Below are 15,768 nucleotides of genomic sequence, written 5' to 3'. Positions count from 1 at the left end.
TAACTTTATGATGGTCACATGAATTTCCCGACAACAGTGATTTTAACGTAGGTGCCGCGAGAGGTTTGCCGGTGAGCCGTGACTTGAAGTGTGGTAACAAATGTTTTATTCATTTATTTTTAATCAAAGGATTATTTTACAAAATGTACGTGAACTAAGAATCGTCCCTATGCCACGAATCAAGTATCAGGTCATCCTTAGTAGCATGCGTTTTGATTTCATGGTAGAGTTATAGATTACGCAAATCGATAGACCCTAAAATCCGACCGTCACCCCAAATTTGAAATCCGGATCCAGTCCGGCCAGGTAAAAAAACATTGAAATCCTGCTCCGGCTCCTGAACCGGACTGTGGCCATCTCTGGTTACGACCAGGTGATAATAGGCAACCAAAGCGGAGGCACCCGGCGTACGATTGGATCAATAGACTGGACAACTTCTAGACCTCTCATTTTCGCTCTAAAGGCAGCTGCGTAAACTACGTACGGAATAAAGATTCAATACGATTCATGTTCGCACTTGACTTGACCTGACTAATTCCAATGACCAGAACTCGAGAGATTGCGTAAGCCTAATTGGAAAGGTCAACGAGTTCGGACACATACGCAATTGTTATCTCATAGATTGGGCCTGTCATATTGAATCCAGAACATCAATTTGAATGGTCTTTGAAGAACTAAGGACAGCAGCCTCGGAACTTCGGTCTCGGAACAACGTAGGACATTTTGGCCTTGAAACTGGAGACTGTGACACAACACATACGGCTTACTGTCTATAAGTCTGCTGCGAAATCGCCGTTGGAAAATATATTAATATATAAATACATGAATAAAAGCCGTAACTTAGTATACTGTTACAAGAAATCATCGAGAAGTAGCATACGCAATCTCATAACCCATTCCGGTATGGTACACTGTCAAAATCAATGCAAACAGACGAACACCGAACTTTCAGTAAAATAGATCGAGGAATAGGCTGATCGAATGATCAGCTGTTAGCCGACATCGAAAATGAAATAGCTATCGCAATTGACAGGGGATTGTAAGCAAATGGTTTGAACGCCACAATTTCACAGTGAAATGGACATTGGCGAACATAAAATTATGTGAATATTTGAATGCAAACCGAGAATCTTGGTTAGCTGTTTCATGCGATCATCATGGAAATATCATCACCGATCTCGTTATGGAACGCAGACTATAGATTAGCACAGACCGACACTGGCTTTTGCGTGAGATCCGCAATGACGTAGGTAGGCTAAGTATCAGATCAGCGCGCCTCTCTACCATACTCGACCTCGAAAACGAAATAATTGCCTCAATCATTGAGTGTCAACTTTAAGACTTGGCACCGCGTTCGATACTAAAATCAAGACATACCGTGTGAAAGCTCATGACAGATCTAGGTATGGAACATCGTTAAAATCAATAGAGACCAATAACGGCTTTTGCGTAAATTTGTTGGCGATAAATGAAGAGTCAGCTCTTACTCGACTTTGGAAACGAAATTACCACCCACATAGTTCAGTGACAAACTTAAAACTTGTTACAGTGGTCGATACTAACACTTACCGTGCCAAATGTCATGACCGATCTCGGTATAGAACATCGTCAAAATCAATGGAGACCAATACCGGCTTTTGAGTAAAATCTGTTTGCTGTACTATGTACGTACATGATAGATCAGCACACACTGAACTTCGGAAACGGAATTACTACCATTATCTTTAAGTAGCAAGCCTGAAACTTGGAGCAGTGTTAAATACTACCTTCACGACATATCATACCAAGTTTCAAGAATTATCATGGGTCGAAACACCGTCAAAATCGACCTATACCAGCAAAGGTCGACTCAACGCATATTACGGTAACCGAGTTCAGATATAGATACGATTGTTACATCACACCTTAAGGGCGAGTAGGCATATTTGCCCCGGTTGCTCGGCCATTTTACGAATAGGAGAGAGTAAATCACCGTTTCTTTATTGTGCGCGGCTTTGAGAGAATAGATAGTGAAAGCTTGTTATGAGCGCTACCGGGGCAAGCCCCGGCTAGGCATTCACAAAGCGAAAACACAGAAGAGAATTCGATTTTCGCAGAGACTTCGTTATGTATGGGCGTTTGCAAGCGAAAGCACAAAAAGAACGCGGGTTTCGCTGTGATCTCGGTATATATTGATTGCTGTGCGTCTATAAATGGTTAAATTGTTATTGAACAGAATTTTAGGTCGACTCAACGCATATTACGGTAACCGAGTTCAGATATAGATACGATTGTTACATCACACCTTAAGGGCGAGTAGGCATATTTGCCCCGGTTGCTCGGCCATTTTACGAATAGGAGAGAGTAAATCACCGTTTCTTTATTGTGCGCGGCTTTGAGAGAATAGATAGTGAAAGCTTGTTATGAGCGTTGCCCTATAGGACGAGCCGCCACTGAGTGATAGTAACTTAAATTTAATGATTTTGAAATAAGGGGGTCCGAGACCCTAAACCCGAAGACGACATTGTCTTTACCTCTCAAAGACATGTTTATACTGGCACGAGAATGATTATTCTGGTCACGATGAAAATTTACCAACAAGTCACTGCAATATTGATCAATTCAATACAAAAATAAATATTTGGCAAAGAGCCATATCTTATACCCAAAAGAGCCAAATATGGCTCGCGAGCCATAGGTTCCCGACCACTGGTATATGGAAACTGGAGAAGAATTAGCATGATAAATACAGGCGGAGAATAATGATGATAAATTATTTCAAGTTATAATGATTAGCCCTTTTTTCTTTGAAAAAGCAGAAATCCTGTTTCTTTTGCTGTTTCGAAACAAGCTTGAAGGGGCACATATTTGCGTCGTGTACCGGAGTGAACAATTCTCATCTACATAATATACCAACAATACAATGTTTATTATTTGCAAATTTTACGTTTATCGAAAGAGCGGTATGCTGCCATAAAACGCACTGACCGATTAAGTCTGCAGGACAGATAAATAAAGATAGATAAACGTAGGAAACTGAATTAGGTACGAAGCTACTAATCACAAGCTTTGAACAAAAAGTGGTATATAAAGATGATAACTGCTACCGACAAAAATAGTTGCATCCACATATAAATTTATGGGTCGAAAAGAGGTCCTGATAGAAAGAAGATAGAGAACAGCCAGATCCAAGTTCACCGAAAACTCAGTTATGCTGTTCTACAACAACCCAGGTTTCATCATTATAGATGATTTCAATAACAATATTTGATCTGTTGCTCTTGTACGCTCATCGTAGCAATATACATTTGCTAGGTTTCCGTGTTTGGAGACCACGAGTCGGCAATATGACAAAAACACGCATCATCATACCAAAAACGTGTGGAATTTTCAGTAGGTCAGCAGTTTTGATAAGCTATCGCCGATATCTCAAACCTGAATTTGAAGCTTGACTGCGTTATGGACATTGGTTCTTATAGCTCAGTGGTTCCCAGAGTATGGCAGAGCGCGAGTTGGTAAAAAAACTCAGATTTGGTTTACGGCCTAGAAAGGTCGATATAGAAAACATTGTCGGTACCAGCACTCCGGCTGTATGCATTGAAATTCAATGCTGTCAGCAAACAATTGCTGTTGAATGTTTTCACTTGCTAAGCTACTTCGTAAGGACTGACACTGTTAACCAGAATCGCTCTACATTTCTAACGTTATGCGAAACAATGCCTAATTTAATACTTGAGGGCAAAATTTTGTCTAAACGTAGTTTTTTAATGTCAAAAATGTCAACATTTCGATTTTTTAGTGCAAAATCGTCCGATTTAGGTCAGAAAATAATCCCCTTAGTCATGACATTTTCGATAATGGTCAGCAACAAACATTAGGAGAAATGTGTAGCGCAAGAACTTTCCAGGAGATACGGGATTCCTCCGAATAGCCTGGATGAATATAGTATTAGTATTTAAATATCGTTAGTACCATTCGAATTGTTATGCCGTACATGCTTTCCAGAGATGTGAGCTGCCCGCATTGTTTGAACGAATTCAATGCATCCGATCTGACTTCGCTTACTCTGTGTCTGTTTTGTAACGAATTGAAGGAGGAACGAACACCGACGTGCATCTGCCAAGGGCCTGTTACCGTGCTCAACCTGCATCACATTATATCAATGTTAATTGCTGCACAAGCTGAACAACGTAGACAAAGGTAATATGCTTGTGGCACTTCCAATCTTTCTCATGGTTTCAGTAGCTTAGGATCTTACTACATATGTGTCGAATTCAGTGGTTCTTAGCCTTGGCTCCAACCCTCCTCCCAGGGGGCGATTTGGAATTTGAACGGGTCGGAAACGTCGAGGGAGCGATATGAGCTCAGGGTTGGTATGTGGGGCGCTGAAGTAAAATGGAGTCGCAGTCGATGATCTAGTAAGGACATATGATGATATGGTACAAAAATAGTTCTACATATCCCTGAGCTCTCAATGTAAATTATCATTCGCGCGAAATGTTAACCGACGATGTTTGCAACTACTTTCAATGAAAGCAGTGGTTTATTATAATTCATGTAAAATGAATTGCAAGTACTTGCTAGATCGCCAACTCCCCGTTAAAACACCTCCGTCACGCTATAGCTCGGGTTATTTTCCACAAAATGTTTCGAACCAGGTATTGTATCCTGAATCGCACAGCTTGTCGAAATCGAAGGAAGAGACACTGTATCATTTTTGAGAGGGAGAGCCCTTTGTACATAAAAGATGCTTTGATGCTTTTTGGGCAAATGATCAAGTAAATATACTTGTATTTGAGAGCTACGAAATTATGTCGTCAGAATACTTCTTCGTCGCGTCATAGAGGATGGTACTGTTTCGTGTCGTGACCCACAACATCCCGTGAACGTTATATAATATGGGTTCGTTGGTTGGGAACACTTCATGAGTACTAAATTCAATGTGTGCAACTGTGCATAGATTTCTACCACATTCTAAGTTGATTTGCAAGTCACAAGAGATGAGTGGATTTGGTATTTCTATTTCCTAATCTAATCCAAATCCGAAGCTTCAAATCCTAATCCAAATCGTAATCCAGAATCTTTGTATATTCAAATCCCTGTCCAATTCTAATCCGATTCTAACTTGAAATTAAGAAAAAATGCTTATTTATGTAAGGAAGGAATTGGAAATTTTTCTTTCGCAGCCAGCAGTCCTCTTGATTTAAGAAAACTTGCATAGGGCTGCATCTGTCATGTTCATTGGCACCGAGTTTACCATAGTGTAGTATAGCCTACCATAAGTTCATTATTAACTGATCTGAATAAAGTTTATCGCCATTCGCCACACGACGTATCAATCTCCCAGAAAATCGGTATATCCAATCCAAATCCTAATCCGTTCAGAATAAAATCTCTAATCCTAATCCAATCCTAATCCAATCCTAATCCGACAAAATTTCACAAATCCTTTTTTTCAAATCCTACTCCTAATCCATGCTCATTTCTGCAAGTCACACAAAGAAATAAATTAACACCTAATACAATTAACTTCCCAGTATTACCAATAGCAGAGATGAATTTGGGATGTGTACATCGGGCTCGACCCAAATGGCATGGCGCCAGATCTAGGCCATTTTTGAAAAGGTGCGCTTGGGGAAAAAGGTTAAGAACCACTGACTAAATCTATGGAAATGAAATTTTCACAAAAATGATTGACATTGTGCTGTACATGTGTTGGCCTGCGGAACGCAAGCATTTAGCAGATTGTACATAATGCTCAGCTTGGGCTCTTTCACATTGATAAAATAGGTACTTTCAACTTCAGATGTTCGGTGTTCTTGATATACATAAGGGTGATTCATACCGTATCACAGTGGTTCTCAACCGGAATTCCACGAAGCCTCTAAATTTACAAATTAGTTGATAATCTAATATGTATTTTTTTAATTAGGAAAATCACGAGGCAGTTTCTCTTCATTACTAGTAAAACACCAAAACTCACATTAACAGAATGGCCGTCTGAGATGAAATATACTACTGTGTAGACTCATTTTAATTGGTAAATTGCCATTGGCCTATGATACAAACATTTTGCTGTTTAGAGATTCTTTGATAGGTATAGCAGAATAAATAAAAAGATGGATTAGTAAGGTCAATCACGGTAAGTTCGAAATGTCTGCAAATATCCTGTGATATAGATAACCATTTTTCATAATAACTTCAAGATGAACTGCTGTATTGACATAACCAGGCGTGACGTTATATGTTCATTCCAAAAATTGTCTGTGAATATTGGGGCCGTATTTGTTGCGATCATACCCAAATGTGTCGTCGGAGCCGTGCGTTATTTTTACATTCCCCACCACCTATATTTGTGGAAATGGATTTCGGGCACTCGTTCATATCAAATCGACGGCGCGGATTTTTACGACACGACCAGGTATTTCAAGAAATGCAGTTGCAGAATTCGCTTTTAAATAATAAAAGTCAACTCAATTTCTACATAAATAGTATAACGTTATTTTCCAGACATGTCATTTTGTTGCTGTTTATCACTAACCTACGGTTTTTATTTGCCCACGACAGATGACGATTGCACGATAATAGAGGTAAATTTGAACTAAAACGTCGGGGGGAGGTCCGCCGGGATCCGTAACAGTCCCCAGGGGTCCGCGAAGACAAAAAGATTGAGATCCACTGCCTCATCAGATTGAGTTGTTTATAAAATATTATGCGCTTTCTCAGCGATCATAATGGAGAGCGGGGAGTTGGTACCAACGCGGAACCGACGGTTCAACAGACGGGGCAGAGGGATGCTGTTGTTAGACCGCCGTCCCGACAGGCCATAACAAGAGAGATACTCCGGTCACCAATATTTCGTATTCTCGTCGTCTTAGTTTTCGGCGTTCTGTTATGGTATGGGGTGTACCACATTTTCATTGGCGAGAAAAAGCACGTGGAATCAAACCGAAGAGATGGGCGACTACGCATATGGTGAGATATTCATGTATCAAACTCACGCGTGTATAAATCTGATGCGGCTAATATTAATATTGCAATTAGAGAAACGTGGAGCTTATCGCCGATGTTCTTATTTGTGGTTCCCGGTTAGGAAGTAGAACGATGTTACGTACGTTACCATAAATGACTTTGAGATGAATAACATGTTCTGCAACAAACTACGCAATCTGATGTGGTGAAATAAATGTCTGGAAATATCAACATGTATGAGATGATGCAAACTACAACACAGTGTAGAGTTCCAGTCACTGCCTTCGCGCCACAAGTCATTTAGCGTCACCGCAAATATTGAATCGTGAATGAGACGTTGGTTTTGAATAAATTTTGTCGAAATGGCCACTAGAAGACGAAATTTGATAGCTAATTACTATGATAAGTTTTTGCAACTTTTGCAACTTTTTTACATCTTTCAGCAGCTACCTAAACACTCAGAAGTTATGTAATACGGTGTTTTAAGCTGTTTGGAGGAATCTTATATTGCAACTCTTTGCCAATTTTCTTTATTTTTTTCATTCAACTTTTTGCAACTTTTTCGATTTTTTATGCAACTTTTTACAATTTCTTTCGATTTTTCCTGCAACATTTTGCAACTTTTTTGATTTTTCATGCAAATAAATTTTTTACTGGAAATATTTGGCACTATATGTAAATAGATCGCTTGATTATCCCACTGTTGTTTAAATTTGAGGTCCTTGATGATTTGACGTACATTCAGGCTAGACCGCCGAAAACTATATTTTTACTGGGTCATTTTTTTCAGGCAATTGATTTTGTTGAAATCGCCAATGCTGAGTTTTGCGACAGTGCCTTCGATACGGATCAATTCTAGTATCCCATACCCTTGTAATTTCAAGGAACTTGTCCATAAATGCAACTTTTTAGTGCAACTTTTTTGAAAAATAAATGCAACTTTCCACGGATTTGACTGCAACAAAAACTTGCCATACGTATTACGCTACAACCACCCAACTGAATGTTCGGTTCAGTTAACCCTTTTGAAGGGGGGGCATATTTTGCAGAATTGACCATCACTTTTCAAATTCATACCGTGACCTCACCGTGACTCGAATATGGTCTGTTGTAGTTTAAAAATGGGCGGAGTATAGCCCTATACCGCTTCCGCCATCGATCAACACCCAATGACATGTCTAAGTTTTATTTATAAGACTGAATAAACAAAAATTTTCTCTAAAAAATCTCTCTCTCTTTTTCATCTTCCAAGGCTGACCCCCAGGATGGCGTCAGAGAGTCAAAAATGATGCTTCAGTGCGTAGCCATCGTTGCCAGGTTTCGAACAAGCCGTCAACCATGGCCGTAAACCTCGCGGCTCTCCCGATATCGAAAAATCAAAAATACATGAAAAATTCACATATGGGCGTGGTCAGTGAGTGGTCATAATGGTCAAGTTCCAGATTAATACCGAATCGGACCCATACCGCCCAGTTTATTACATGAAACAACGAATCATACTTTCTCTTGTAATATCCAACCATTTTCAGGCATAGTAAACCAGTTTATGACTCATATTTCGGCATAAACTTGTACTTGAACTTGACTGTGTTCTTGAAAATCATCGAAGCGTGACCACAATTAACAAACCCCCTCAGAAACCTCCCCAAAACAAGGTTAGATGTTCGAAACGACGAAAAGTTGCACGGAATACCGTACAAGTTGACTTCTGAAGAGCTTCTTGGAAGTACAGAACTTCAATATACAATTAAATAGTATATTCATATTGAAATGAACCCGAATATTTTCGGCTGACACTCGTCAGGGGTAATCGTCAGCAACTAGTAGAGAATTGGAAAGAACATTGTATATCAACAATCGTATCACAAAATATGACGTCACCAGCATGAAAGAGAGAGCGTTCAATGTACTATTTTTAGGTGGTACACGAACTCCTTTTGTTGACAGAGTTTTGGTTGGTGTATTTTGATAAAAGTTGATTCCAAGGCACCAAGGCACAATTCCATTTGTGTGCCTTGGAATCAACTTTTATCAAAATACACCAACCAAAACTCTGTCAACAAAAGGAGTTCGTGTACCACCTAAAAATAGTACATTGAACGCTCTCTCTTTCATGCTGGTGACGTCATATTTTGTGATACGATTGTTGATATACAATGTTCTTTCCAATTCTCTACTAGTTGCTGACGATTACCCCTGACGAGTGTCAGCCGAAAATATTTGGGTTCATTTCAATATGAATATACTATTTAATTGTAAGTTGACTTCTGATGTTCTGGCAGAATTTTCGACAAAATATCCCACTCGGAAAATATCCTGAAATTCCAGGTGATAACCAATTTTTTCGGGTTTTCGTAATTTTTTTTTCGTTCAGGAACTAAAATTTTTCAGTAAGGTGCCAAATGAATCGGAAATATATCCGCTTTCCAAAAAAAAGAGTACCCGATGCCTACGGCGTGTCAACAGGGAGAAATCGATCACAGAGACATGCCATATCAGATATGATACACTCCCTTCAAAAAAGTTAAATGTACCCCTGTCTCTAAATACACGCAAGCCTTATGGATGTGCGTTGAAATTCAACGACTAATCAATCAACCTAAACAGCACGTAGGTCGTAAAGTATATCGTTATTCGAAGACTATCGCCTCATTATTGGCGCTGCGACATCATATTTCTTTTAAACTCCGCGTATAACGCAAGATGGATGCAAGCGTTTGTGGCAAATAGACGTTCAACTTCGCTGAGCCTCGGCTGGCTCCACAGAAAAGATACTTATTGAACAAATTTATGTATGCTGGTACTGATGAAATTGAAATACTCAAAGCCGATATGACAGCAGTTAGGGGCATGCAGGAGCTGGGTTATCTGCGTTGTCGTTGTTGATGTAATCAACCACATAGTACGCGTAGATGGAAATGAAACTTCGGTGAATAGGAAAATACAATTGGTATTCATGAAGTGGCCATTACTAGTGCGACGGAGAGGATCAGAAGGTCATGCGAAGTATAGAATATGTCTGATCGCTTTAACATTCTCTTGGCGATTTGTCTCCTAGTCGGGACTGGAGATGGACAAAATGATTCGAGTAATCATTTGAATTCATTGACACGAGTGGTGACATATCATGTTTTCGACTACTAAAATTATAGTCTCCTTGCTACTGAGATTTTATATATTAACGGTAATTATAGTTTGATCCCATTATTCACTGTAGAAATCGGGCGTATCGCCGCGAACTAAACATCTCGCACAAAGTAACGCACGGTAATATAAATGACGTATCTGTGACGCAGTGTTGGCATGACTCGAGTTATGACTTGACTGGAGTCAGACTCGCGTCACCTTTTTCGCGTGACTTGACTTGACTCGAGTCACTTTGCAAAAATAACTTGACTTGACTAGGCGTATCAGAAATGTGGATTGACTCGGGACTCCGAGCGAAATTCACGAGTCAATTTCAAGTCATCAAGTAATCGGCATCTGTTTGAATTGTTCGCGGAACGCTGGTGTGGCCCGTGAGAGAAACCAATCATTCAATGATCGCACGTTTTACTGAGCCTACATTGTTCTCTCACGAAAATCGGCAAATACGGAATCAAAACTGCAGAAAATTGGCCTGGGGTAAATGACCATTGCAGTCGACAAACACCATGAATACCCCAAATAAACTAACGAAGTGATCAGAGCTTATAAGCCACGTTGTCGTAGAATAGTAGTAAAGTAATTTAATAGCAAATATCTATCTCTGTTCTCTGTTCATATCTTAACCAAACCTCTTCTTTTATTTAAATTCAATTCGAATATAGTTTATATACTCGTCAAACATCGGCGCAGGCTTGAATTGTATCGCATGAATGTGTATGTGGGGAATGTATATTGCATCTTATCAATTCGTTTCTTTATTCCATATTCTCTATTTTGGCTGGTAAGTATAAACTGAGGCTATGCAAGAGTTCTTCGTATATGTAGGAGATACAAACGCCTTCTTGCGTTTATATTTAGGAACTCTATATTCGTTTCTCGGTTCAAAATCAATGACCACTCAATCTGGATTTCAATCAGCTAGCAAAATGGAATGACGTAATCATACCTCGTACTTAGAAAAGGCAACTTGGCTTGAATTGTGACTTGACTTGACTTGACTCGAATTGACTCGGGTCACCTTCAAACATCGAGTGACTAGACTAGACTCGAGTCACCTTCGGAAATCGATTGACTTGACTAGACTCGAGTCAAAATGTGCAATGACTCGAAATGACTTGCGAGTCGAAGGTAGTGACTTGATCCCAACACAGCTGTGACGTCGTGCCACAAAGTGCAATGAAATATGGGTGGTTAAAAATATCACACTAGCTTTAATTTGGTGTGAAACCAAGGTATTTGTCTTTGTGGTTGCTAATAGGTACATGCTTGGACAATGGACATGGACATTTCAAATACTCCATACCGCTATGACGTCATGATTTGTGATACTCGAAAACTCGATTTGACTATAGAAACGTAATATTCGAGTCAGAACCGAATCACTCGGCTACTTGATTTTGATATAGTTAGAAGTCATTTAACATTGCTCATTCGTCAAATTCGATCCCAGTCAATTCATTTCAGGGTACAGTAACTCAAGGCAAGTCAAGTAATTAAAAATGTAACTAGAGTCGTTCGATCACTGCAGGACACTACGCTAGCATATTCGTTCCGTTTAAAAGATATTCTAGGTAGCGTCAGGTATATAATCCAAATATATATTTGTCTCCTGTACAGCCGTGACCGGGAAATGTGGGTCGTGAATGAGCGTGGCGTCGTTCATAAGACTCCGTGCGATTCAGATTGGGTTCCCTATTTGAAGAAGACTAAAACCAAGGAAGAGGGCGACTTGAAGAAACAGAGCACTGTCGCCGTGCCTGCGGCTGAGAGGAAAGTCCCGGTTCACAAAGAATGGTAAGGGATAGTGGTTCACATATGTCATGAATCCCCAGTATCGTATTATAGCTGAACAAAGTGAACATAGACACATTCACTGTTGAAAAGCCGTTGGTTTCAAATGAAGGTATGCGAGGGCGTTTTGCAATATATGTATTTTGTCCTTGATGTTTGTTCGGCGTATACACCGATTCATGATGAAATAATACAATAGATCTGTGCATTGCATATGCATATCATGAGTGCATGATGTACAATTGTACATATGCCGCTGGACAAGAAAGACGCACATCCTAGCCTCGTAAGAATTTATCGGTCTCGCACCCCCCCCCCTCCATGCTATTCTCGAAATGCTGAGCGCCAAGCGGGGAATCCGCGGATAACAATTGCACTACCGAACATATCTCTGGCCCGACCTACCGATCATGCAGCCGGACACTCCACTATTACACTATCTTATCGTGTCAGTTATTGGCTTATTGCCTTTGGCGGATAGTGTATCCTTGAATCGTGGATATAGGTAAAGTTTGCGAGTTGGTGGACTTGTGACTCTCTTAAGCTAGGTCGTTTGTCTTTCCTCTGGGTGTCTCGGAGACGGCAATAAAATATTGATAACTATTACGAGAATGTAATCGGGATGATATCGGCGGCTCATTTCTGAAAGATTTGAATCATTTCTTTAAAATAGAAAAACGGACTTATTAGGAATCCGAACCCGGTAAACTAGCTGTCATCAGTCGAATCGTGATTTCATAGCGCCACCTAACGCAATAATGGTGTCTAGCTACTAGTACGAAGATTTAGGCGAGAAAACATTGCAGGGGATAAATAACTTAGTGTTCTCAATATGCCTGAATAGAGATATATGTTGGCAATTACACCATAGAAATCAATAGGACGAAAATCACCTTTCCAGGAAAACTATACGAGTTGTTGTTGTTCTTGTTTCCGTATTCATGATGTTCCGACTAACTGGGTCATTTACACCGGGTCGATATATTTTATTACGATTACTGATCAACCAAGCTGTATCACGGCCCACTTTCGTTCTGGGCCAGTGCTTTCCAACCCATTTCAGTTCGCGACCTACCATGAGATATGACATAACGGATGAAAACGAAATTCCATGTAACATTGTTTCAACAGAGTGGTAATGCAATGGCTATTACTGCGCACATAGTCGCCATATTCTCTCACTGTCCGTGAGCAGGTCTGGTCGACGGTGCTGACCTTTTTTTGTAATCAGTATCCCAAATTTAGAGATGGCTTGCGGAACATTTTCAGATCGGAATTTTGGTCGCTACCATTAAAATCTTTGGAGTCCCTGAACTAGACCAAGTATTTTTGTTTCAGTTACCCCAGAACGGTTTGGTTGGTTAGCCCAGAGGGTGAAGTTCACGCTAAGCAATGCGAATATTACTGACGAATACAGAGTGAAAGTGGCGATAACTATTATTTCAAGGAGTGAGAAACACTTGAAAATAGGGAATCTGTCAACCAAGACAGTTATTGGGGTACACTGCTTGTTTGCTTCTTTCTTATGTTTAAATATCGCAATTATATGATCAATCGCGCAGAATCTACTGTTATTCTCTTTGCATTATATAAATATATATTATTGTGCTTTCCTATACCGTTATTTCATTTTTAATCCGGCTACTACCGCTTAACCCATATAAATATATACATATATTGGTTTGGTTACATTCTTTACGTGAATAGGTAAGATAAGTTATATAGGGTTACCATATTTTGATATCCGAAAAAGAGGACACTTCTCAAAAATTCTGAAAGCTGTGGTTCCGTCTAAGAAAACTGGTGAATTTGAAATTTTTTCTACCAATTCTACTGTGTTGACGAAAAAAAGGTCATCACTTTGATTGGACTCCCGAATTCCCCGCTTTTCTACAATTCTGCAGTTAAGTAAACTTTTTGATGAAATTTTACTACTTTTTCTGAAAAAAGAATACAAATTCCCAAAAAAGAGGACATTTTGACGTCCTCCGAGGACACTTTCAATTTTGTCAAAAACGTCGTACACATCACGCTCTAGCAGTCACGCAGAGATCGAACTTTATATAGTTGTCAGCCGATGTTATGCAGGAAATATGTCGTGCACGACAGAAATAGAATACACTAGGCCCGATTTTGACATAATCTGCTGACTGAACAATAAACATCTTCCGTTGAACGCGGTATCTAAACCACCTTAACGTGTACGATATATTTCCTCATGACATCGGCTGACAACTATACAAAGTTCGATCTCTGCGTGACTGCTGGAGCGTGAAGTGTTTGTGGAAATTTCAATACATTGCAGCTCCATTGCGGTGGCGTTCTGAAGAAAACGGCTGCGCCCATTTTTTTTTCGTTTCACGCTTCAATTTGAGACCTCATCCATTTTAGAGTGCAGTGCCCCTTTAATTCAAATCTCGTCTATCAGTACGGACACTTGAAAAATAGGCCAAGATAGTGGTTTTATATCTTTCAAAAGCATGAGAAGAGTGATACAAATTAATGTATTATGAATACGAGGCGTTCGATATCACCCATGATGTACGCAATTGTTCGCAAAGGAGCGATATCGCCCACCTGGAGAAGATTTTGAGAGACAAGGTGGCGGATTGTAAGGAGGGAAACGTGAAAAGAAAATTTCGAATCCACTGCTTGCATTGTATAGTTTACACAGAGTCAATCCTGTCATTTGGACCTTCACTTGCCAACACTACAAAGTGAATTAGAATTGAAATGAACGTACTTGTAAAGTGTACAATCTACTTTCTTTGCCAGGCCTAAAGGTATGTCATAAAAGATATTTTTCATCAAGTTCTCTTCTTGGTATTTCTGGCATCGTTTATCTCAGTGTTTCTTTACCTCGTCGCCAGCGCCTCCGAGGGGCGATTTCGATTTTGAAGGGGGTGGAAACACTCAGAGGGCGATATGAGGGGAGGCGAGCTCAGGGGGAGGTGTGGGGGGCGCTGAAGAAAAATGGCGTCGCATTCAACGATTATATAGTAGAGCAACAGTTCTATATAGCCCTGAGTTCTGATTAGAAACTAACATTCGACAAAATCCGTCATAACGGTAAATTTTTCGTCGCGCTCAGCACGAAATATACATCGACAATGTTTGAAACATGGTTTCATGAATGCAGTGGTTTATTTAAATTCATATAAAATGAATTGCGCGTACCTTTAGATCGAAAATTCCCCAATAAACATTTCCGTAGCGCTAGCTCGGATTATTATCCACAGAATTTTTCGACCTAAAGGTATTTATCCGGTAGCGCACAGCAAGTCAAAATCGACAAATGAGGCACTGTACCACTTTTGAGGGTGACGAATAACTAAATGTTGTTGTTTGTGGCATTTATTGTGTTTATCGATTAAATTGGTCATTTAAACCGATTACAACGTGCGATTCAAGATCGTCCCATAATAGCGAAGTCCCAACCCGAAAAGACCGACCGGACTTCGTCTCCTTGTTTTACTACCGTCCTTGAAATATCGGGGGCGGGGCTCGTGCTAGTCCAAGGCGATGTGATATTTGTCTTTCCCTCTTCTCCAATAGCGTCACCAACCAATCCGCTAATTTGACCCCGAACCCTCTGATATAACCCGAAGTCACCCATCCAAGAGCCAAACCTAACCAAACCCACCATAGGGACAAGGCCAGATTAATCCACGATATCCCTGTATCCGGTGACATCGCCAAAGGTATATTTTGACATCGCTGACTTTGCTAATTTATATCCACCCCTGCGAGAGATGCTGACCGTTCAAACAGTTCGTTGGTTTATGAGGGCAATATATTTTTACCAACTTCTGGGTGTTGCGCTCAGCGCCTCGAGAGATTTTGGATGTCTCCCATTACGCCGTGGCTAAATAGCTCAAT

General features: G+C 40.1%; 1 protein-coding gene and 1 long non-coding RNA gene across 3 annotated transcripts in view; both read left to right on the top strand.

Annotated features, from left to right (window-relative positions):
* LOC145453229 (uncharacterized) overlaps positions 1 to 14,700 on the top strand; it is a 53,709-nt gene extending 39,009 nt beyond the window's left edge. For both annotated transcript variants that reach the window (XM_080331213.1, XM_080331212.1), the window contains 4 exons: positions 3,985 to 4,179; positions 6,706 to 6,954; positions 11,716 to 11,892; positions 13,228 to 14,700. In XM_080331213.1, coding sequence (XP_080187339.1) covers positions 3,985 to 4,179; positions 6,706 to 6,954; positions 11,716 to 11,892; positions 13,228 to 13,297 — 691 coding nt within the window. In that variant the 3' untranslated portion in view covers positions 13,298 to 14,700. The remainder of the gene's footprint in view (positions 1 to 3,984; positions 4,180 to 6,705; positions 6,955 to 11,715; positions 11,893 to 13,227) is intronic.
* The window catches only part of LOC145453275 (uncharacterized), a 159,600-nt gene that overhangs the window by 43,157 nt on the left and 100,675 nt on the right, over positions 1 to 15,768 (top strand). The window lies entirely within an intron of this gene.

Source organism: Botryllus schlosseri, chromosome 13 (genome assembly GCF_051294905.1).
Source record: "Botryllus schlosseri isolate E-star chromosome 13, Bs_hap1, whole genome shotgun sequence".
NCBI lineage: Eukaryota > Metazoa > Chordata > Ascidiacea > Stolidobranchia > Styelidae > Botryllus > Botryllus schlosseri.
This window is presented reverse-complemented; position numbering and strand designations above follow the sequence as displayed.